The sequence below is a fragment of the Acomys russatus genome, chromosome 16, assembly GCF_903995435.1.
Source record: "Acomys russatus chromosome 16, mAcoRus1.1, whole genome shotgun sequence".
NCBI lineage: Eukaryota > Metazoa > Chordata > Mammalia > Rodentia > Muridae > Acomys > Acomys russatus.
The window spans coordinates 44,054,892-44,079,174 of NC_067152.1; the positions used below are offsets into that span (position 1 = coordinate 44,054,892).

The 24,283-nt window shown below is 53.7% G+C and overlaps 1 protein-coding gene across 1 annotated transcript in view; it reads right to left on the minus strand.

The window, feature by feature from the left end:
- Positions 1–18,144, minus strand: part of Timp2 (TIMP metallopeptidase inhibitor 2) — a 47,197-nt gene extending 29,053 nt beyond the window's left edge. The window contains exon 1 of the mRNA XM_051159152.1: positions 17,688–18,144. Within this exon, the coding sequence (XP_051015109.1) occupies positions 17,688–17,817 (130 nt within the window). The 5' untranslated portion in view covers positions 17,818–18,144. The remainder of the gene's footprint in view (positions 1–17,687) is intronic.
- Positions 18,145–24,283: the final 6,139 nt, after the last annotated feature.

Consider the following 24,283-nt stretch of genomic DNA (forward strand, 5'->3'; position numbering starts at 1 on the left):
TGTGCCCCTCCCCCATTCTGTCTTGTGACGGGGTCAGGGAGGCTCCTCTGAGCCTGAGAGTGCTAAGAAGAAGCACCTGATCACCTCTTATCCTTACCAGCAGGTCCCCAAATGTCATCTACAGCCACCAGCAGCACACACACCTGAGCCCAATTTGGGTCAGCACCAGGCTTCATGGAAGACCCTGAGCTCCCCCACCATCTGAGGTGGCAGGCTGGGGTCCTGCGGCTGACCTACGTAGGTTCTGCCTCACTAGTGCATAGTCATCCTAGTGCCCATGCCACGTGAGTGCCCAGGTCTGCCTACTGCACATCCAGGAAGACAGTCACACAACTCAACAGCGGCCACCAGGCCCTCTAGTTGCTGGGGTTTGCTGTGACCATGCTGCCACATGCTTTTACTGCCAGGTAACACAGCTGCCGTGGGGACAAACCCACCCACTGAAGTTGGCCATCAGTGCGACTTAAACACTCACTAAATAACGAATACAGCGAGTACCACCGCCTTCCCCAGACACAGGTCAACAATAGCAAGTACTATTACTTCTAGGGATGCCAGGAGCACCCTGGAAGCGTGTCCTCCTGTATAGATGCTTAGCCAAGCCTGGTGGTGTTTGTGAAGACGGGGTCAAGTGGAGCTAGCTGGGTAGACTCAACATCGATAACCACAAAGCCAGGCTGGCCATAGAACGGGGTCATTTCCTGTAACCCCAAATCTTCACACATGTTCCCTAGTCTATCTGGAGATGCACCATGGGATAGGCAAGATGCTCAGATGTTAAGAAACTTGCCTAAGGCCATCCAGCCCCTACCTATGCACCGAGGACTCAAATCTCAGCAGGCAGACCCTGATCCAGGTTCCTAACTTGAAGAGCGGATTCAGAGCAGGAAGCTACCTCCAGGATGCTCATCAGCTTCAATCTGGGCTGTGCTTCTCTTCTGGTAGCTGCTGAGGACTCAGATGAGCACGTGGTGCTTTCTGGGTATTTACCCAGAGCACGGCTGTGCCTCTGAGCTCACCACATGTTCCACTTTCTGCCTTCCAACAGTTAGCTCTCTCTCTCCCTCCCCACACCCTCCCAACAGTAGTTGAGCCTGTAGGATTTCTTACAAGCCTACCTGTCTCCCACCCATCCACCCACCCACCTCTCTGCCTGCACCCTCCCCAACTACAGTATGCTGCTGAGCCGACCTTCAGTGGCTCCCTGCTGTCCTTACCAGCTACTTTTCAAAGCATCATCAACACCGCTCCCACAAACCAATAGCAAATTTCACGGCTTCGCCCTAGGGAGATCCTAACCCAGCTTGTTGGACAGCGGTAAGGCGAGGTCATGCTGTCCTGCCAGCTCCAGCCCCAGTGCCCAGTGCTGCCCACGTGGGTTCTTCATGAGAGAGACTCGCCTCCTCCATTCTCCATCTGTATCTGCAGACTCCTGCTACTCTCCTGCCTGGGATACTCCACAACAGTAGTTCTTTGACGGCCTGCACACCCAGGACTCAAAAGGGCACCAGCATCATTTTTGAGGCACACAGGGACAGTCTGGATTAGCGATAACAGCTAGAGGGAACATTTCCATACAGCCCAGCCTTGCAATCTTATGCAAGCAGCCTGACTATCTCACGAGGAGTGACTGGCACACAGTACACACCGCTCACCCTTTACCCAGCTCTGTGTTTTCTTTGGTTCTTTGGGACAACATAGGAAACCCTCAAGGGCTCCTAAGACACACGGGGTTTTCTTAAACTAAGTGACCCCAAATGTAACGTGGGCTCAGTAGGTCAACTCCGTGTATCTACCTGCATCCTTCCGACTGGCTACAATTGTCCCCTGTTTCTCTGTCAGTGACCCGTCCTTCTAAATTGCTGTGGCCAGGCACCACAGGAATAACCATCCAACAGCTGTATCTGACTAAGAGCAAACAGGAGCACAGGGGTCAGTGGGCCTGGTTGGTGTCAGGACCCAAGCTTTGGACTCTAAGCTCACTCATCCTAAAAACAACACTCACAGGGTACTGATGACCTACAGAGAAGACAGAGACACAGCTGCAAGGCTCCAGCCTGGACGACTCTTGTGTGGCTCTGCTGACATTGGGTCTCAACCATAGGATAGTCTATGATGTGTGATCCTCCTGCCTCAGCCTCTCCAGGGCTAGGATTATAGGCCTTGTGCCACCAGGCCCAGATCACAAGTGTTTTCAACAGCTTGTGTCCCCAGACAAAAGGCAACAGGAACACATCCAAGCCTTGCTAACTCCAGCGAGCAGAAAATGGAGGCTTGGGTGATAAAAGCACTGCTTGTAGCTGGGAGCCACACGGCCACCCAAGGCCCCAGTGTGATCTCTACCTGCAGTCAGAGAAGGATCTAACCCTGTGCTGAATGGCCTGGACAGCCTGGGCCCACAGGGTAGAGTGACATTGTGGTGATAGGGTTGCTGTGTCTGTCCTGTCTCCATAGCCAGGATGCCTCAGCAGCAGATTGAGATGGCCTGTGTCTCCAAGAACAGCACCTGGCTCACAGGGAGCTCAGCCAACATCTACAGTAATGACAGCAGTCAAGGTCCAGGAAGCTGATGGATAATTGTGGGTCTGTGACTTTGAAAGCATAAGAAGTATCTGTGGAGGGCCATGCAACACGGTCACAAGGTAATCATTTTAAAGGCACACGAGGGGCTGAGACAGTGGCTTAGTCAAGCTCTTGCTGTGTAAACATGGGTACATGCTGGGTACAGCGCTCCAGCACCCATGTTAAACAGCGGGCCACAGCAGCTCATGCCTGCGATCCCAGTAAGGGGAGGCAGGGACTGGTGGATTCCTAGAGCTCACAGGCCAGCCAGCGTACTCAAAGAGCTCCTTCCATGTTCAGTGAGAGACCCTGTCTCAAAACACACGGTAGAAAGCAAAGGAGGAAGGGACCCAATATGGACCTCTGGCGCACACAAAACAAGCAAGTCGAAAGCATGATGAGAGGCAGGCCTGGTGGTGCACACCTTTAGTCCCAGCACCCGGGAGGCAGGGACAGCAAGATCTCTGAGTTCAAAGCCAACCTGCTCTATTGAGAGTTCCAGGACAGCCAGGGTTACACAGAGAAACCCTGTCTCGGGAGGGGGGAGGCGGCAGGGGGAGGGAGAGAACACAGTTTAACTGTTGAAATGGTTAGGAATATGGGACAACGGTAAATGTACAGGAGCTGACTAAGGACAGTTGAACAACGTGCCAGACGAACAGGGGAGATTCCCAGAAGGTTCTGGAAAAGGAAGAAAGAGGGTCAGGGCGGGAGAAGGATGCCAACAAGGACTCCAGAAGGACAATGACAAAAGTCAGAGGCGCCTTCAGGGCTGGAGGAGTCTGGAGGAGTGCCGTGCGGGTGGCCTGCTGTGTGCCCAGGGGAAGGTGTTGACTCCCTCATCTGTAAAGATGGTGATGGGAGCCTCTCCCATCACTGTGAGGACCACCCATGCGCTTGGCCAGTCATGTGAGGAGAAGGTGGTACTTACTTGTGTGTCTCCAGATGACTGAGCCAGGCTATCGAGGACACATTACAGGGAGGCAAAGTTGGCCAGATGAAGGGAAGCACTTTCTATAGAGCTGTCTTGAAATCATTGGGTAGGTAGTGAGACACCCATCACTGGAGGCATCCAAGCCAAGCCCAGGCGAAATAAACATCAGAAATGTTTTTAACCCCGTTTCTCTGAGTCCTAGCTTCTAAAACCATACTCTATGACTCACACTTGCTGCTGCCTCACACCCCGTTTCTGTCCCTTCCAAAGGGATCGTTCAGAAAGGTGCCGGGCTGGGTTTGGGAGCAGCCTTGCCAGACTTGGGAGAGGTGAGAGAAAATACAAGTCCTGGATGAGCTCACAGCTGGTGTTCATGCAGACTCTGAGGGTGGGGGATGGGGAGGGGGGGTGCTATGCACTAATGTTTGGCCATCTCCCTGTGTCCCACCAGGCTAAGACGGCAGGGCAGCCAGCTGAGGGGGTGAGGGACAAGCTCAGATTTCTGAAGACAGACCTTGTAGCAAGCTGACCTCTGACCTCAGGGTCCAGGCATCCGCCAACCAAGAGGGGCACTTGAGGCTGATCCCGCTAGTGCCTTACTAAATATAGGTGTGGTCCTCACACCTGTTTTCCAAGTTCCTAGCCAGGTCAGGGGCTGCTGCTCTTGCTCTGTTAATGAGGCCCCCAGCAGGTCAGGGGCACCCAGCTGCTGCTCTTGCTCTGTTAATGAAGCCCCCAGCTACAGTCCTCCCCCCAGCCCCCCCTCCACTGCCCCTACTCTCAGCACCTATATTCTTCTTCGTAAGACGGACTGTTAAATCTGCATCAGAACACGTGGCCAGGACACGCATCCTCCCCCAAACTGCTGGGCACCAAAAAGAACCCCCCCTCCCAGAGGGGAAGGGCCAGACACCACAGCCTCGTCCTAAGGTAGTCCACGTGGGGTCTCAGGCGCCACTGACCCAGGTTAGCTGGAATTCTCCCCACTTCTGCCAGCAGCCCAGTGTCTGCCCTGGCTGGTTAACTATGGGAGGCTGTTGCCATGGGAACAGCAGAGCTGTTGTGCTGTGACATCACCTCAGGGGTGAGGTCAGGGACAGAGACAGGCTAGCCAGAGGCTAAAACTTCCAGGTGAGAAAAGCAATTTGTCTCCAGTGATAGCGGGCATGAAGGTGCCCATTCGAAGAGGTGTTGACAAGCAGCAGGCCATGCAATGTAGAAACTTTAGGTCACAGCGACGACGACGACGGAGTAGAAGGCATCCTCCCTGCCCCCACCTGGCAGCATTTATGACCTCCTCAGGCGGTACTCTTTGGTCCAGCTGTCAGTACATTAGACGCACGTCCCATCCCTTCTCCTGGAGAGGCAGCAGCTGGCTGGACTGGGGCGGAGGGTATGGGTTACCTCCCAACTGCTCTGGGCATCTGACTGAGGAGCAAGGAAGAACCGTAGCTCCTGCCCTTCTCTCACTCATAAGCCTACTTAGAACTCAAAGCCACACATGCTCAACCGCGTTTGTAAGGCTGCAGCATCCTCTAAAAATAAGACAACTGACAGGTTTAGTTTGGGGACGGTGGCTTTGATAGAGTCAGAGCGATCTGACTAAAGTTTTTCCTAACGAGGTAAAAGTGAACTGCAGGGCAGGCTGAAGTGTGGGACTCACTGGAGAGCCAAGCCTAGAACCAAGGGTTGTGACTGGGTTGGGTAAGCTCTGGGAGAGGTCACTGTCCACTGACTTGGGCTGGCATACGCATTACCCCGACAAGAGGGACTTCCAAAGGCTCCTCCGTTTTTTCCGGTCCCTTTTCTCACACTCATGATGGCTCGTTTTCTATGTCAACTTGACTGAACTGAGGGACACACCCAGCAAGCTGGTTAATCTGGCCCTGTTTCTGAACATGATTATCTTTGAATCAGACTTCTTGGGCTCTGCTGTCTAAGCCAGAGCACTCAGAAGATGGGGACATTCTTTCTCTACTTGGGCGCAAATACAGCCCTTGGAGTGACCATCATGTCTTTTCTCCTTCCTCCTAATCTTACATCAATCCTTCAGCAAAAGGAAACTTCCTGGACAGAGGTGTCTAGAATACGCTGGCCCTCTGGCAGGTGGCACTTGGCTTCCAGTCTCTATACCGCCTCTCTGGGTCCGTCCCGGAATGGAGGTGATGCTGCCACACCCAGCCCCAGCACACGCTCTCCTGACACCTCCTCAGTTGCTCCTAGAGATCCAAGCTCTCTACTAATCCAACCAGCAAGCTGGGAAGAAGCTGGCTCAGTCTGACAAAGCATTTGCAGGGTCACAGGAAGACCTAAATTTGATCTCCACAACATGTAAAAAGCCTTGGGTGGTTTTGGGGCAAGGTGGAGGTACATGCTCGGAATCTCCATGCTGATGAGGTCACTGGCCAGCTGTGAGCCCCAGGTCCCAGCAGGGGGGGGAGGGAGGGAGGGAGGGAGGGAGGGAGGGAGGGAGGGAGAGGGAGAGAGAAAGAGAGAGAGAGAGAGAGGGAGGGAGGGAGGGAGAGAGATGGGGTAGCTAGGCAGGGGAGAGTTCTTGTATCCCAGCCCTGATAAGATGCAGACTGGGATCCCCAAGACTCGGTGGCCAGCTAGCCTAGCCTAGTCTATGAAGTTTAGCCCAGTGAGAGACACTTCTAAAGAATGACACTATAGATTAATCTCTGGCTCCTGTATATACACACCCTGGAACACACATGCGCACCCATGCAAATGTGCACACATACAAAACTAATCTACATTGCCAAGCTGGGTGTGGGAGCACATACCTGTAAACCCAGCATTCAGGAGATGGAGGCAGGAGAGTTCAAGGTCACCTGGGCTACAGGAGACCCTGTCTCAACAATATTAAAACAAACAGAAACCCAAACATCCACTGTGCTGAACAACACAGGCCACACTGGCCAGCACCAACCAAGACTGGAGAGCACTGGGTTAGTGGATGTTTATTAGCCAATCGTGCCAAGAACTAACTTTAAAAAATACATGTATGATTCAAGTCCATTTTAAGAAAACAGGGGGAGAAAGGCACTTGCCAACAGGAATCTGATTCCCTTACATGTCCTCCCTTTTTACATTTTAATTTAAAATATCCATGCCACGCTTTGTGTTAGCGTGCTGTGGTGTAGGAGGTCCTGAGTTCATCCCAGCACCACACAGCCGATGTCATACCTGCAGGGCACCTGACAGGCATCCACTTGTGACCCCAGGTACTGCATACTCAGGTGCTTCTAGCTTTTTCCACCAGTAAAGCAAGACTGAATAAATTGTGACCAAATGCTTACTGGTGTCTGTTAGCAATTCTCTCAGGGGAAAAAAAAATTCCTGGATACAAGCTTATTTTTGTATCCTGACTCCTTCTGCCAACACGCCTATGGGAGACTCCAGGAGGCATGCGTTGAGACAAAACATCTTTGTGGCCAAGCTTTTTTACAAGGACACCCAGCCTCCTGCCCCACAGAACGGCATCCTTGTATCTACTCCTGGCACTGTCGCTGTATTGGTGACCTCCGGCAAGTCACAGACTTTGCTGCTCTGTCTCCCGAGGGTGGAGTGGAGAGACGCCAAGCTGGCGTCCCTGAAGGAAAGGGGCTTCGATCCACAGAGTGATGGGGAAGACAGCCTCTTCTGGCACCTTGAGCCTTTGTCCCTATAGCCCCTGGGCAGAGGCCACAGCTTTCCCCAAAGTTCAGACTTGTAGAAGTTGACGGTGAGACTGACACCCGTGGAGCCCCTCAGGACATCTTATCTTGCCTTCCAGAACTTTACTCATCAACACCTTCTCAACTATACTTCCAGAGCCTGTTGCGACAGAAGAGGCACAGACAGCCTGAGAGGCACACAGTAGGTACTCTGTCAGCACACGTGGCTCTGAAGGTGAGGCCTTCTCTCTAAGCCACTCTCTCTCTTCCTTGGCTAAGGACCAGCTGGCCAGGGTCCTAACCAGGTCTCTGTTATAGCCAGAGGTGTCCTGGCAAAGGTCGCTTCTGCCCCAGTAAGCTCTGCTGTGCCTCCGGAAGGTGTCTGAACTTCAACGGGGTGCCAGGAGGGCCAGAGCCACGTGCAACCACACGTTGGAAAGGGACAAAAATGTGTCCATAACTTGCTGACCCTGAAGACACACAAGACCTCTGGGGCTTCATGCCCACAGGGAAATTTGCACAAAGAACTGGGCTTTTGCAGTGAAACACACCCACCCTTCCCCTGGGAGCCTAGGGTGGTTTGAGGGGACTTACTGCAACTTCAGGGTCAGCTCGGAGAGCGGCCCCATAGATATGCTTTCTCACATCATCCTGCTTGCTTGTAGAAATTGCAGAGCAGACAGCCAGATGAAAACTACCATATCAAACACAGACTGGAAACCTATACCCGTGTCACCGAGGCCAAGAACAGAAAAGACTTTTCTCCAAGGATGGTCTGTTGAGGACTCAGGCTGTGAGAGTCTAGACAGTCTCTGCCATACTCTCTCAGGCCCCACTGGTATAGCATAATATAGGCACAGACAATACCCAATCTCAATAAAACTTTATTTACAATGGGCCATCTGTCCAGCAATGGGCCAACCACGGAAAGAAACCAGGGAAATATTGGGAATGTCACACCACTGAGATGGCACACATGACATGTCCAGTGTCCCTGACATACAGGAAAGGACCAGTTCCTCTGGGAAAAGGCACAACCTGAGGCTACCCTGGAAGCCTCAGATGAGGGCAGCTGTGCTTTGGGTGCTGTGAACTAGACAGAGGTCATCTTGGAAGGGTCTTGGGAAATGTTAAAATAATACAAAGTCACATGTTTTAAATATGTGCATGTCTGTGTGTATTGCGTGTGAGTGCAGTGCCCACAGAGGCCAGAAGAGAACATAGGGTCCCCGGGAGCTAGAGTTACAGTCAGTTGTAAGTCACCTGACATGGATGCTGTGAACAAAACTGAGGACCTCTGGAAGAGCAGTATGTGCCCTTCACCCCTGAGCCATCTCTCCAGCTCCCATAATTCGTGCACTTTAATGGGGTGATCTGAATGGTACATGAGTCATGCCTCAATAATGAATAATGCTGACAAGCAGAGCCCTTCTCAGAGATAAAATACGAAAGTCCCAAGGCGATGCCTAGAACACAACCCATGGTGGGAGGAAGGAGGAAATAAACCTCTTGAATGTTGTCTTCACACACACACACACACACACACACACACACACACACACACACACACACACACGCACATACACACACACTTTTAAGGAAAAAAAGGGCCAGGAGATTGTTAGCAAATTTACCAAGCCAGTGGCTGACTCTGAAAAAAAGAGTAGGAACCAGCTGCTGAATGTCTGATGGTGAGGTGTGCCTGATGGTGAGGTGTGCCTGATGGTGAGGTGCGCCTGATGGTGAGGTGCGCCTGATGGTGAGGTGCGCCTGATGGTGAGGTGTGCCTGATGGTGAGGTGCGCCTGATGGTGAGCCGTGCCTGATGGTGAGGTGTGCCTGATGGTGAGCCGTGCCTGATGGTGAGGTGTGCCTGATGGTGAGGCGTGCCTGATGGTGAGGCGTGCCTGACGGTGTGGGGTGCCTGATGGTGCGGCGTGCCTGATGGTGAGGCGTGCCTGATGGTGAGCCGTGCCTGATGGTGAGCCGTGCCTGATGGTGAGGTGTGCCTGATGGTGAGGTGTGCCTGATGGTGAGGCGTGCCTGATGGTGAGGTGCGCCTGATGGTGAGGTGCGCCTGATGGTGAGCCGTGCCTGATGGTGAGGTGTGCCTGATGGTGAGGTGCGCCTGATGGTGCGGTGTGCCTGATGGTGAGGCGTGCCTGATGGTGAGGTGTGCCTGATGGTGAGGTGTGCCTGATGGTGAGGCGTGCCTGATGGTGAGGCGTGCCTGATGGTGAGGTGTGCCTGATGGTGAGGCGTGCCTGATGGTGAGGTGTGCCTGATGGTGAGGTGCGCCTGATGGTGAGCCGTGCCTGATGGTGAGGTGTGCCTGATGGTGAGGTGTGCCTGATGGTGAGGTGTGCCTGATGGTGAGGTGCGCCTGATGGTGAGGCGTGCCTGATGGTGAGGTGTGCCTGATGGTGAGGTGTGCCTGATGGTGAGGTGTGCCTGATGGTGAGGTGCACCTGATGGTGAGCCGTGCCTGATGGTGAGGTGTGCCTGATGGTGAGCCGTGCCTGATGGTGAGGTGTGCCTGATGGTGAGGTGTGCCTGATGGTGAGGCGTGCCTGATGGTGAGGTGTGCCTGATGGTGCGGTGTGCCTGATGGTGAGGCGTGCCTGACGGTGTGGGGTGCCTGATGGTGAGGCGTGCCTGACGGTGTGGGGTGCCTGATGGTGAGGCGTGCCTGATGGTGTGGGGTGCCTGATGGTGCGGCGTGCGGCATGTCTGATGGTGAGGTCCCACCCTCATGTTTGATAGTGGCTGTTGAGGACTAGGCTGATCCAAGGCTTTCCCTGAGGCCCTACTGTATGGAGAGGGAACATAGCTCCCAGTCTGAAACCAGGACTGCGTTTGGCAGAGCCAGTAAGGGCCTGGGGCCAGGGCCTTGATGCTTTGGACCCTAAGAGCCCAACTCTTCCCAGCCTGGACTGGACTCATCATTCCAAGGTCGCTGTGTGCTCGCCTCTGACGCCCTGTGTTCCCCTTGTGCAACACTGTTTGCTCAGCTGTGTCTCATTGTACGATAGCTTTCCGCTGACTCTGTCCCGTTCCCCGTCCCCACCCACAAGCAGGACCTATTGTGCCGTACACATCATAATAAACTCGCTTGGCATAAGACACAGCTTGTACAAGACCTCCCAGCCCCAGTTCTCTGTGGTCTCTATCGTCTCATCTCCTGGCCCCCCACTGGGGACCCTATCTCTAAAGAATAAGCAGCTGGGCCAGGCCAGATGGAAGTGTTCTTTGGCTTCTTGACCTGGGTATCCACTCCACACCATTGCTAAGATGGATGCCTGGGTATATGCTTATTAAAAACCATGTACCACACTGGGCAAGAATTAAGAGTGAGCATGTGCCAGGAGGTGGTGGCGCACGCCTTTAATCCCAGCACTCGGGAGGCAGAGGCAGGCGGATCGCTGTGAGTTCGAGGCCAGCCTGGTCTACAAAGTGAGTCCAGGACAGCCAAGGCTACACAGAGAAACCCTGTCTCAACCCCCCCCCCCCAAAAAAAAAGTGAGCATGCTCAGTAGTACATAGGCTGCACCTGGGCTTGTAGAACTGACCCACTCTAGACCTGTTTCTGGATCCGAGACATGAATCTATCCTACCACAAACAACAGCTCACTGTTTCACCACAAGAACTCAGTACTTGGTTTCTCTGCCGGGAAACCTCACAGAGAGCGGCTGCCCCTCAGCACTCCATCCCTCCTCCAGGGGACCCCAGCCTGCTTCCCAGGGACCACTCCAAGTCAATGTGGGTAGGAGCTGGCACTGGCCTAGAAACTCTCCTCTTGTTTAAAGGTTTCCTTCCTACCCACATGGCTGTGATTCTCTCCTATCTCAGCCTCAGTTTGCCTTTTGCCTTTTTTTTTTTAAATCTTTATTATTACTCTCTCTCTGTGTGTGTGTGTGTGTAAGTGCACCACCAGTAGGACAACTCTGTAGTTGCTTTACTCCTATTTTCATATGGATCCCAGGCTTGAACTCAGGCCTTGGATTTTATCATACACAAACCTGGGGGGGGGGGTGACAAAGAGAATAAAGCTGATTAACAGCAGTAAGTGGGGTATGGGTCCTCCTGAAGCAGGCAGGACATCAGGTCTCTCTCTCCTTTGCTCCCCTTACTATATGATGCCTGTTATCTCAGCCATCAGTGTCAGCAGAGGGTTAGTGAGGACTAATAGGCAAGTCCAGCTCAGTGTTGGGCACAGAGGAAGCAAGTCTATGGCCTGGCCACCACCAGTAGGCTCTGCTCCTAAGCCATTGGCCTCCATCCTTCCTCCTTGGAACACCCACTATCTAAGATGGTCATGAGTGAGTTACTGTCTCCATTTCAGATATGGGACAGATATCAAGCCAAGGTCACTGTGCTGTTCTCTGGCCATCACTCTGGGCAGAGCCAGCCTCTGGCCACATTTTGTTGTAAACGCAGGCGCCCCGCCCTTACTGGCTCCTCCCCCATTTCCTGTTCTTTCCACAGCCCCCTTCCCCCTACATTTTCCACAGTCTGCTAAAGAGCTGACTGGGCACTTCCTCACCCAGGCCCACAGCCCAAAAGAACTCACAAGGCCTTGTCTCGCCTGATCATATGGTCAAGCTAGGACACACCTGCCTGCCTACTCTAGAGTGTGGGTGTTCAGCCCCAAGGCCCCATCACCTCTAGTTTCCCTTTCGGGTGTTGGCGCTTCCCCCTGGTCCCCAGACTGTGCCCACAGGGCTCTTGCCTCTGAATTGCTCCCACCCTCATGCAGTGTCTAACAAAGCCTCCCTAGGTCCCACTGACCATAGCCCAGGCCCTGTGTCTCTAACTCAGGCTCAGTAACCTCTCCCTACATCACCCACTTTCTATCTCAACCAGCTAAGCCTCAACCACATTGGTTTCTTGCTCCTGTCATCATCCTGGGGCTCCTCTGTCTCTGTTCCAGGTCCCTTGACCTACAGGGTTATCTGGCCTGATAAGATCCACACCACGGGATAACCCAGGCTCTACTATAATCTCTCCATCCAATAGACTCCTGTCAGGGCCATGACGCAATGAGCAGCACCACTCAGGAGCTATAACCCAGCCTTTACTTCCCTCAAGACGGGTGCTGGAGCTGACTCACTCTTTTAAAACTCGCTGGAGCACCTGTTGGAGAACTTTGTGTACAACAGCCAGCAAATCCAAAATGCAACGATTCAATTGTACATGCTTAGAGGAATAAACCACAAGAGAGGCAGGTGTCTTAAGTCACAGCCACACTGGGCCCGCAGGCGGCTAAGCCACATAGCCACACGGTGGTGAGGCAAGAGTGTCTAAGCCATATAGTCACACGGGGTGGGTGGGGTGGGGGGGCAAGGGGCGGGGTCACAGGTGTCAAAGCCACACAGCCACAGCAAGCCCTCCCTCCACATACTGGATTGCGGTTCATCCTCCCAGCTCAGAAGTTCTGTCCAGCTCTGATCAATATTTAAGCAGAAAAGCAGCCGCAGCTGACCAATGGCGGTCAGGCTCCTTCCCCAAAGACATTCACACGTACAGTCCCCTCTTTGTAAAAGCTACCCCTCAATTTGCATAGCAGGAGAACTTTCCCAGTCTGCCTTGTCAGGGACTCCTGCCCACCTGACAAAGCCCACCAGGGAGCAGTGCACTGTGTGGAGGTCCCCCAGGCTATGCCCCTTCACCCCTGCACATGCCAGCAATGACAGAGATCCAGCAGGCTGTGACAATAGGCTGTGTGGATGCCAGCCAGCTTAGACTCAGGGGTGGGACACATCCAGCTGAGCGGCTTCCAACAGGGTGAGGGCTGCAGGTGCTGGCTCTGCACCGCAGGCTCTGCTGATGCACTGAGCGTCGTGGCCAGGCTTGGTCTAAAAGTCTACCTGCTTCCCTATCATTGGATCATTGGACCAGCTCTCCTCCGCCCATCATCTGCCACCCCTGGGGGCGCTGATAGGCTCCCCTGTTCTCATGCAGACCCAGCAACCAAACCAAGACCCTGGCCAAGCACTGTCACCAGCCATTAATCACTGTGTCATCGCACCACTTCTAACCTCTGCTGTTGTTACCTCATCTTACGGACCCCACTGCTCCGCACCATTGATTGGGGGTCAAAACAGTAACAGAATTCCCTGGGCCATCTTAAAAATCCCAATGACCAGCCCAGGCCTTTAATCCCAGCACTCGGGAGGCAGAGGCAAGCGGAGTTCAAAGCCAGCCTGGTCTACAAGCAAGTCCAAGACAGCCAAGGCTACCCACAGAAACCTTGTCTCTAAAAACAAACAAACAAAAAATTCCCAGTGACCACACCCAGGTCTCAAGGCTGCAGGTGCTGATGATTCTGGTCACCAGTCTACAGCCTGAGTGTCCTTGGAGGCTTGCTGTGCATCCACTGTGGGGTGGACCGCACCAAGTGACCATGTGACCATCCAGAGTGATGGAAGTCTGCACCAGCACCTGGGTCCTCTTCCTCAGCCACTGTGCACCCTACAACTCTCTCACCTCCATGCACTAGCCATGCAGGGGCGTTCTTTCCCGGTCTGTGCCCTCTACGCTGCCTCTCCTCCACTGTCTCACTATCTCTTTCTGGAGAAATGCCATCCGAGCCACGGGATGTGTGTGTGTATGCTCCGGAGGGGGGTGGGGAGCAGAGGGAGCATGTGGTGCAAGCCTTTGAGCCCAGCTTGGGGGAGGGGGAGGTGGGAAGGGCTCTGCTATGACACTCCCCCCCCCACCTGTAGCTTCCTCCTTCCCTTTAGTTTCTTCCTTTGTTGTTGTTTTCCCTCATTCCTGGGGGCCAGAAACATCTCTCAAGTATTTTCCAATGCCAGTACTCCTCCCCACCCACAGACTTGGGCATTAGGTATCAGTGGTCCTCCACTAGACTCAGGATTCTCCCTAAAGAACCATCTCTTGCTCAAGGCCTCCTGGGGAAGGCGAGGTGGAGGAAGGCTGTGCAGATTGATCCCAGGCTGGCACCGAGCTCAGCACGTGGTGTGGGAGGGTCTACACCTCTCTGCTTTACTGGCACTCCAGTCTGGTATAGTTCCAACCGTGGGAGCTGCCAACAGCAGACGATATCCCTCTGGGACACTAGTCAGAGTGCCCCCTGGCCCCCTCAGCCCCGTCCTCAATGGCCATCAGAATCTTCCCCTTTGTGACTTGCAAACCCATCCCAAGTTGCTACATGCTCACCCCTGAATTTGGCAAGTTTACCACTTAGGTTAATCATTTTTCATGAGCCGCACAAAGTCTGACTTTTTTTTTTTTTTTTTTTTTTTTAACACTTTCCACTGGCAATCTGCCGGCAACTGGCAAGGATCTTTGTGTGCCTTCCAACCTTGAACGCCCACCTTTAGACCCACCTCTTCCACGTCCTGCCCTGGTGCTTGCCTGCCCCAACGCCAGTGGCTCTTTTGCTCTCTTAGCATCCCTGTTAAGGCAGAACCGGCCACTCTGGACTTGTTCATTGAAAGAGACAAGAATGAAAACAACCCTCCTGAAGGCCCAGCAGGGCCTGCGCCTGCTGCCAGCTGTTTCTTCAGAGAGTCACCATCCACCGAAGGCCTGCGACGCTCTCAGGGCCTGCAGGTGCCTTGCTTTGCTCAGTGTGCGCTGCATGCTTTCCGGAGTGGCCACTCCTCCCTCTCTGGTCTCCATCACCATGCACACAAATACAAACAGGCCCCATAGAAAGCCAGTATGTCCTCACCCTGGTCACCCTGGTATCCTGGTACCCTGTACCCTATACCCTGACTGTGGCTTTAGGCCTCACTTCTCAGGCAGAGAGGGTTGATTTTTTTTCTCTCTCTCTACTCCCAAATACCCTTGATGCCTCAGGGCAATCAAAGAAGCCGGAAGGGGGGTGGGAGGGAGTGGGGGGGTGTCTGCCAAACAGCTCTGCGGATTCGGTCACTCCTGCTTCCACATGTGGTGTTGCCTGAGGCTTGCAGTAGGCGGTGAAAGACTCCATTAGCTGACAGAATCAGAGCGGCAGCAGTGCCTGAACAGCACTAGGACACAGACACATTTCCTGTTTGTCCTGACCCGAAAATGCAGAGACATGGGGCTCCCCCGCAAGAGTGGGCCAGGCCACCTCTTCCCTCTTCCATCCGAAGGGTCACATTCTCTTTGCCCGGCCGTGGCTCCCCCTGGACCTGCCACTGGCAGAGAGATTCCCTCCTAGGAATCTTGGGAAGATGCTGAGCCAGTCAACAAAGCTGCATTCGGGAGCAGCCAACAGGAAAGCCAGTGTACGCCAACCCTGATGGGTTGCCGTTCCAGGCTCCAAGGTCATGGTTCGGGCCCCACTCAAGGCAGGAGAGGGGCTCTGAGAACTACAGCTGCCCAAGCCTGGCCCAGACCTCCTGTATCTGCTTTGCAACCCACAAGAGAACAGTGGACAGTTCCGACCCTGGCTAATCCAAGACGCCTCGCTGGTCAGTCACAAGTGTGTACCACTTCCGGGAGGGGCAGGCCACTACTGACATGGTGGGTTCACTGCAGTTCCCTACCGTGGGGGTGTTGGCCACTTTTTGGTCAAAGCTGCTCAATCCTGGGAGGGGTGAGATGGGCTAAGATAGTGCACCCCTGCTATGCTGATTTCAACAGCGCCCCCACTCCCCAAATCATGGCCAGCCAGAACCCTATTTGGAAGTCTCTGCCGATGTAATGAAGTCTAAATGGGTTCGAGCAGACACTGAATCCAACAGAAAAGGGAATTGGGTATAGCTGTGTGTCGATGAGTGGGAGGGATCCACCCACCCCAAGAACACTAAGGAGCACCCGGAGTGCTCCCCTCCAAGCAGGGAGGGAGGCCTGGGCTAGGTCCTCCCCCAGGCCCCCAAAAGGAGCCAAGCCTGCCAGCATCTGGATTTCAGGCTTCTGACTTCCTGGACCATGAGACAGTCAGTTCCACTGCTTTGGGGTGCTCATTTGTGGTCAGCTGTCACAGCAGCCACAGGAGCCACAGCTCTGCTGTGGGATTGGGCCTCTGTGATGGGATGAGTTCAAAGTCCTGGCTTCATGGTGACTTAGACGCAATGCTTTGGACACCAATGCTGGGAAATCTAGGCCGAGTAGAGCAACGTGCAAGCAGAAGGGGGCTTCTAGGCATTGACAGGCCTCTGACCCTGGCCAGGCTAGTGCAGCTCCTGGCCCGGCTCTGCCTTGGCAAAGACAGGAGAGTGTCTTTAAGCACCTCCCAACCTGCAGCTAGCAGTGTGGGCATCCCAAGCCAGCTCTCTGCCACCCTGACCCTGGGAACCAGGCCCCTGAGTCCTATGTGCTGCTTTTCTCTGAGCTCCCCACAACTTGCTGGTCAGAAGCGTGGCCTCTCCACAAAGGGCCCTTATGTGTGCCTGTACACCCAAACGATGCCCCAAAACACTAATGATCCCCTCATTGGAAGGGGCCACTTCCTCAACCTCCAAATTTTGCTGACCACCACAAAAGCTAAACTGGACAAAAGATCTCATTTCCCCTAAATCAGAACATGTTTGCGAACTTCTGCACAAGCACGCACCATACCCTGCACCAGGTGGGCTGAGTTAGGTAGCCTCACAGATAGGGTCAGCTGAAAACCCTCCAAAGAGCTAACCCGGGGGGGCCAAGGAGCCACAGAAAAAGGGCATCTAGAGGGCACTTCTGACACCTGGAGAAACAGAGGCTTCAGTCTGTGTGGGAGGTGGGCACAGGATAGATGAACCTCGCCTGCTGGTTACCCGAGTTTGCCCAGTGCTGGAGAGGCCTTCACGGGGTCAACTCCAAGTGGAGCCTTTCACTTCTGCCAGCTTTTCCAGGACCACACAACTACCTACGTTCCCCCTACCTGTTCACTACTGCCACCCCTGTTGTTCAGAAGTCCTGAGGGTAAATCTAGGCAGCCACACAATTCTGTGGTCCTCATAGCCACCAAGTTGTTTGTCCATCGACCCACTGTGTGTGTGTGTGTGTGTGTGTGTGTTTTCTGAAAAGAAGTCAACAGCAGCAAACAGTCAGACTCCTGAACCCGCTTGGCCCTGTTGGTGGGACCTTCCAGAGGACACGCAGCAGGGAAGAGGGCTCTAGCAGCCTTCCTTGGTCCCTCTGAGCTCATGGATGGGATCTGCGTAGTGGGGCTCCAGTTCTGCCTGCTAAACGCCAAAACTCCCAAATGGCTGCAGAGAAGTCCGCCTCACCCAGCCAACACCTCACCTGTGGAAGTTTCTTCCCGGGGTTCCCAGTCTTCTAGCCACCGCACCCCCGCGTGTCCCTCACTCCCCCACCCCCAGCGCTGGCATCCCAGGGAGGCCGCCTGCCAACACCCAAGCGTTCCCTGGCTCCCTTTCCTGGGGCCAGAGCTGCTGCGGAATTTCGGTGGAATTTTGAGGTCGCCAAGCATCTCCCAGCTCAGAGAGGGGAAGAAAAGAGAGAAAACTGGGAAGGGGGGAGACCGGGGAGGGGGAGAAAGTGCGCTTGAGGCGTTCAGTTGAAGGTTGGCAAAGGGATCCCCAGCCAGCTACTCACGCTGGGAGGTGGGCCGCGCGAACCCGGGTACAGCCGCTTACCTACGTCTGCATTGCAAAACGCCTGTTGCGGGTGCACCGGGGAGCAGCTGCAGGCGTCGGCCGGGCGCATCAGTGTGGTCAGCAGTAGAAGGCCGAGCGCCAGCCGAAGGCTGCGGGCCGCGGCGCCCATGGCGCACTGGGGGCCTGTGTCCGGCTGCTGTGGCGCGGGCTGGGGGGCCGGGCACGCCCCTCCTCACCTGGCCCGCTCCTCCGCGAAAACTTTCTGTCCTCTTTGTCAAGTGGGGAAGCGGCGAGGAGAGGGCGCGGGGCAGTGCACCCGGCGGAGAAGAAAGGGGCTGGGGGGCGGCGAGCGAGCGCAGCCCGGCTCGGCTCCTCCGCTGCCTTCTATGGCTGTGTTTGCTGCGGGCTCGGGCCGAGCCGCCGTTTTATTGCGCTCCGAGGATCCTCTGCTCCTCCTCTCGGTGGCTGGCGGCCAGTGCAGGCCGGGCGCTCCCAGCAGCCCTCCTCCCGCGCCGCCCAGCCCTCCCCAGAACCCCGGCTTTTGTTGTGCCCAGCCTGGCACGGCTGCGGGCTTCCCGCACCACCTGGCACGCTGCGCCGCAGGGCCACGCGAGCTGCGTACCTGACTGCGCACGGGGGGCTGCACCCACGCAGCTCCGGTCCCCCAAATGACCAGCTGTGCAGTGTGTATGCCTGATGGGCCCCCAATTCTGGGTGGAACTCAGGCCTTGTCCCTGAAGGCCACCAGGCCGCCTCCCGCCTCCATCCCCATGACCTCCGGCTCAACTTTTTCTTCCAGCCTGCCTCCAAGGTCTTCTTCACTTCTCTTTCCACAGGGTAAACTCTAAGCACCCTCTGGGGCCAATGTTACCCTCATGGCCCCCTCCCATGGGGGAGGTGGAGTGCCTGGAGGCCTTAGAATTTCAAGCACCCTCGGCTAGTTGTTAAACAGAGGTTGGGGTATGCTATGGTAGCCAAAAGGAACAAGGTGTTGGGCCCCCAGGGGCCAGTAAGCACTGCGCAGCCACCTTCTCTCAGAATGCACACCCTTTGCCCATAGCCTGATGCCAAAGCACTTGTGTTCTAGCAAAAACCAAGGAGCTAAAAGACAGGTGAAAGAGACTGTGGTGATGGGTGGCCAGTTCCTGCCTGCTGGCCGGAGAACCTGTATTACACAAGAGGGGTCGCCTTTGCCCTCAGATGTTGGCCATCAAGATAGAGAGACAAAAATTGAGGAAAATGACACAATTAAGGAGTAATGGTGGCCGGGCTTGATGGCGCACACCTGTAAACCCAGCACTCGGGAGGCAGAGGCAGGCGGATCTCTGTGAGTTGGAGGCCAGCCTGCTCTACAAAGTGAGTCCAGGGCAACCAGGGCTACACTGAGAAACCCTGTCTCAAAAAAGCAAACAAAGAGTAATGGCGGGCAGATGTAGTGGTGCACAGCTGTCACGCCAACACTGACAGGCTAAGAGAGAAGGAAGTCACCTCAGGCTGCACTGAACTCCAGGCCAGCCTAGACTCATAAAGAGACCCTTTCACAAGCCTCAGAGAGAAGAAGAAGAAGAAGAAGAAAAGAAAACAGGAATAAAGGGATCTGGAGAGATGGCTCAGCACTTGTGAGTGCTTGCTATTCTTGTAAAGGACTCGAGGTTGACTCCCAGCACCCAGGCTGAGTAGCTCACAAGGGCCCGTAACTCCAGCTTCACCAGTACTGATGCCTTCGGCCTTCGAGGGCACCTGAATGCACGCACACATGCTGCTCACATACACATGCACACACACATACACACAATTTTTTAAAAAGTATAATTTCCCACTATAATATGTGGTACAGATCTGAGCCAGGGAATGCTGGGAAACACGAAAAGAATGGAAAAATAGTTTTTGCTTCAGAGACAGACAATTCAGACAAATGTTAGACAGGGTGGTTATTTTTAGCACCTTGACAAATCCAAAGTCATTTTTCGGCTGCTGCTAACCTAAAATAGAGTTGTGTTATCCGTGAGGGGATGCCTGAGGCAGTCAGCACAGTGCCTGCTGTGAACACACGAGGATCCGAGTGGTCCTCACAGCCCATATAACAACTTCTCCTTGGTGGCATGTAATTGTAATCCCAGAACAAGGGAGGTAGAGACAGGAGAATTCCTGTGACTCTTGGCAGCCAGCCTAACCTGCTTAGTCTGAAGTCTCCGTGAGACCCTATTTCAAACAGACATGGTCAATGGGGCTGGACAGATGGCGCTGAAGTTTAGAGCACTTACTGCCCTTCCGGAGGACTAAAGCCACTTCCCAGCATCCAAATCAGGTGACTCACAACTGCCTGTAACTCCAGTTCCAGGGGATCCAGCACCCTCTTCTGACCTCATCTGCCACCCACAACCACGTGGCATTCATTTATACACACACACATACACACACACACATGCACACACACACACACACACACATAGACACATGCATACATACACAGATACACACACATAGACATAGGCACACACATGTACATATAAACACATAGACACACACATGCATGCAAACATACATAGACATACACACATGCACACACAGATATGCACACACATAGACACCCCCATGCACACATACCCACACACATAGGCATGTTACTACATGTCAGCTGCCTGTAGTCTCTTTCTTTCATTCTTTTGAATGGAATGCTGTTGGATTTTACACATCTAGGACAGTTTATAAGAGAAATGGGTGACTTGGGAGCTTCTCTCTTAGAGTTTCAGACACCATGTAAGCAGTGATCATGTGTGGAAACACCCCCAATGTAGGTATTGAAGGTATCATGAGAAAGGACCAAGGCCAATGCTTGGAGAGCAGGGGAGGAGATGGGGGCCTGGGCTTCTCCTACCTGCTCCACTGTTTTAATCACTGGCCCTCTCCACCCTCGTGCAGAGGCCCTGATGGCCACCAACATTCTATCTATGGGGCTGGAGAAACAGCTCAGGGGTTAAGAGCACTGGTTGCCCTTGCAGAGGACCTGGGTCCAGTTCTCAGAGCCCAAATGGTAACTCACAACCATCTGCAACCCCTTTCCCAGCGGGTCTGGTGTCCTTTGAAGGCATTAGGCACACACATGGTTCTCAAGACATATGTACAGATAAAACCTGTGCACATAAAATGTAAAAAATAAACAAGCAAAATTTGAAAACATGCTTAGCTTGCTTGCTTTCTTTCTTTCTTTCTTTCTTTCTTTCTTTGAGACATGGTCTCTCTACATGGGCCCTAGAACTCACTATATAGATCAGGCTGGTCTCAGACTCACAGATTTACCTGCCTCTGCCTCAAGTGCTGGCATTAAAGGTGTGCACCACGACACACCACTCTGTGGGATAGAACCCGGGTCCTCAGCCATGCTGGGCAGGTATTTAACCCATCCTCATTAAGATGCTCCCTTTCTCAGCTACAAGTGGGCCTGTGGCTACAATATATGTGGGTCTGCACTTCTGATACCAGGAAACACCCCGCATCTATGCCCCCGTCAGCAGCTCTCTTCTCCAAACAGGGTCCTAGGAGGGAAACACTTCCCCCTTGGTCTCTCCTCCCTCTTCCACTTGTTTGGCCACTGTACCATAGATGATGGAAGTCCCGCCACACCCCATTAACACCGTGCTGGGGCTTGGTAAACTTGTCATATGAGCTACACCCCAGCCCTTCACCTCTCTTCTTGATGTGGGTGGGTGGGCGAGCAGAGTCCCTCAGGCCCTGAGGCTGGACTGTGCTGATCTTACTGAGGGCCGGTGATGTACCCAAGAGACTAAGGAAGGAGCGTGGAGGCTGGAGCCGGGTCAGAGAGCTGAGAGGAGATATGGACAGGGAGGATGAGAGCAAGAAGATGAATGTTCAGAGTGGTGTGGGAGGATTCTGAGAGGGGCGAGACGGGAAGCTGCTTCTGGGAGGACGGGCAGTCGGGGTAGGAGCCTGTAAACTGATAACAGAAACTGCGGTACATGCCTTCCCTGCTGACCTTCCAGATTTATCTGTAAATTGATTATAAAAAAAAATTAAAATAGAATAAACCTTCCTAAAATGGTGTGTGGGATTTAAAAAAAAAAAATTTTTTTTTTAACCTTTCTAAAATGGTGTGTGGGGACACAACTGTGATCTTAATACTAGACAGACCAAGGCAGGGAGATTAGAAGGCAAGGCCATCTTGAGTTACATAGTGAATTTGAAGGTACCAGTCCCCAACAAGCAAGCAAAACCCTCCACCTTCCTAAACGGATGGGGTAGCACATATGTGTAATTCCAGAATTCAGGAGGCTGCGGCAGGAGAAAGGCCAACAAAGTGAGGCCAGCCTCAGCGACAGGGTGAGGTCCTGTCTCTGAAAAAGAAACAAGAAAAACCTAGAAACCAGGAAGATGGAGAGTCAGCTCAGCCGTTAAGAGCTTTTGTTGTTTTTGCAAAGGACCTGGGTTTGATTCCCGGCGCCCAGATGGTGTGGCTTACAACTATCTGTACTGTTAGTCCCAGAGCATCCGGTCTCCCCTGCAGGCACTGGGCATGCATGTAATGTGGACCAACCCTGGGGGAAAGGCTGCCACTCCGAGCTGGAGTGAGGTAAGAACAGAGTCTAGTCACTCTCTACAATCAACTCCAAACAAGCCTCCTCCATCTCTCTGTTTTTTGGGGGTAGGGAGAGGAGAGAGGGCTTTGGTTCTCTGCTACCCCAGACTGGTCTCAGATTTGCTACATTGCCAAGGATGGCCTTGAACTTCCGATCCTCCCCTGAGCATCAGGATTCGGGTATGTGCACTGTTCTGAAACACTATCAAATGAGCTACACCCCTAGATAGTGTCTCCTCTGGTACTCTCCTGACGGCGGGAGGTGGCAGTGCTTGCCAGGCCAACAAGCAGGAGGTCTGGGGAGAGAGAGGTCTTCCAGGCCAGTGGATCACACACTTAGAGCTATTACACACGTGCAAGAGACTCCAGCTTGGAGCTGGGGCCCGGAGCCATGCAGAGCTGTCCGCTCGTCCCATCTGAGTACGTCCAGCATGTGCTGAGTGGACCCAGGAAACACTGTCCAGGCCAGGAGGAAGTACCAAGGGTACCTCCCTTAGGCTTCTCCCATGTAAAAAGAGTCAGGGTGCCCTGGTATTCAGGATGAGTCTGCCCAGGAGGGTAAGCTCTACATCCGGGACCCACCCTGGCTGCCCCATCTTTCCAAGGGCGCGTTTTGTTCTCTCCTCAGCAACAGCTTGAGAAGAGCGGAAGCCCCGCCCCCCTCTTTCCGTCAGGTTCCTGGAGCACCAGACGCTCTTCTCAGGCACGGGCATCAAAACTGGTCACACATGCCAAGGAAGTGGACCCGGAGCCAACAAGAGGAAGTTCTAGGAGCAATTGTCGGAGGAGGGGTCTTGGGCAGGACTTGAGTGAGTCGGAAGCGAAGCGGGAAGCTGTGGGGAGGTGGGCGGGTATCCCATTTGGAAACTGTACCAGTGTGACCCAGGATTCCCATCAGCACCATGATGGTCCTCCCCACCCAACTGGGCATCAGATTCTTGGCCACATCAGGCAGGTGGGGCCCTGTTTACACAGAACATTCCAGGGCTGACAAGACGGTGAGTTACCAGCGCCTGGACCTGCAGACAGGGTGCAGCCATGCCTCAGCGGGACAGTCCCGTGGCAGATGCACTAAAGGGGCATTTCGGCAGATGCTTCGTTCCTTTACTCACGCTCTTCATTTGGAGCCTGGCTTCTACGTCTTGGCACGTTGACGAGGCTCCAGATACACAGCACAGGAGCCCAGTAAGTAAGAGAGACTTGGCCTCTCCAATAAGGTAGAAGCTGAGGACTTCCGGCCTTCACGCAAATACTGTCCTGGGCACATGATGGAACGGACACAGAATAAGTTGAGTAAGTTGATTGACATTTTGGCTGATCGACTGATTGAAAGAAAGAAAGAAATGGGTACAGCTTTTTGGCTCCAATTAAAGCAGGGGACAGAAGAGCAGGCTTCTGTTTTGTGGAGCAAAGTCCACTTCACTTAGGAGTGAATTAGGGACCTTGAGGCCCAGGTAGGAGTTCCATACCACACTATCTACGCTGGTCAGGGACAGAGGGAAAGTAGGAGAAACAATAACTTACAAAGCCAGGGGTGATAAGATAGTGTCCCTTTCGTTTCATTTGTACGACACTGAATGCCTCTAATCAAAACAGATGTACACCAAGGCCGCAGGCATCCGGAGCTGGGGGTGGGTGGGGCTTTCTGTCCAGCGCTGAGAGTCAGGTAAGAATGCATGGCAGCAGTGACAGGACAGCCCTGCCCCAGCCATGGAACGCTCTACGGCCGTGGGACGGCCTTGGCCACAGCTGGTCAAGGATCCACTTTGAGGTGATGTTTGCTCTTGGCCTACGGTTCCCTTCAGCTTTCCTCCTTGCCTGTTGTAGGAAGAATTCTAGAAATTTGCTTTCCTTAAAAAACACAGATATAGCAGAGCCTGGTGGCGCACTCCTTTAATCCCAGCACTTGGGAGGCAGAGGCAGGTGGATCTCTGAGTTTGAGGCCAGCCTGGGCTCCAGAATAGCAAAGGTTATGCAGACAAACCTCTGTCGTGGAAAACAAACAAGCACAAAAATGTTATTAAAACATGTTTTGCTTTAA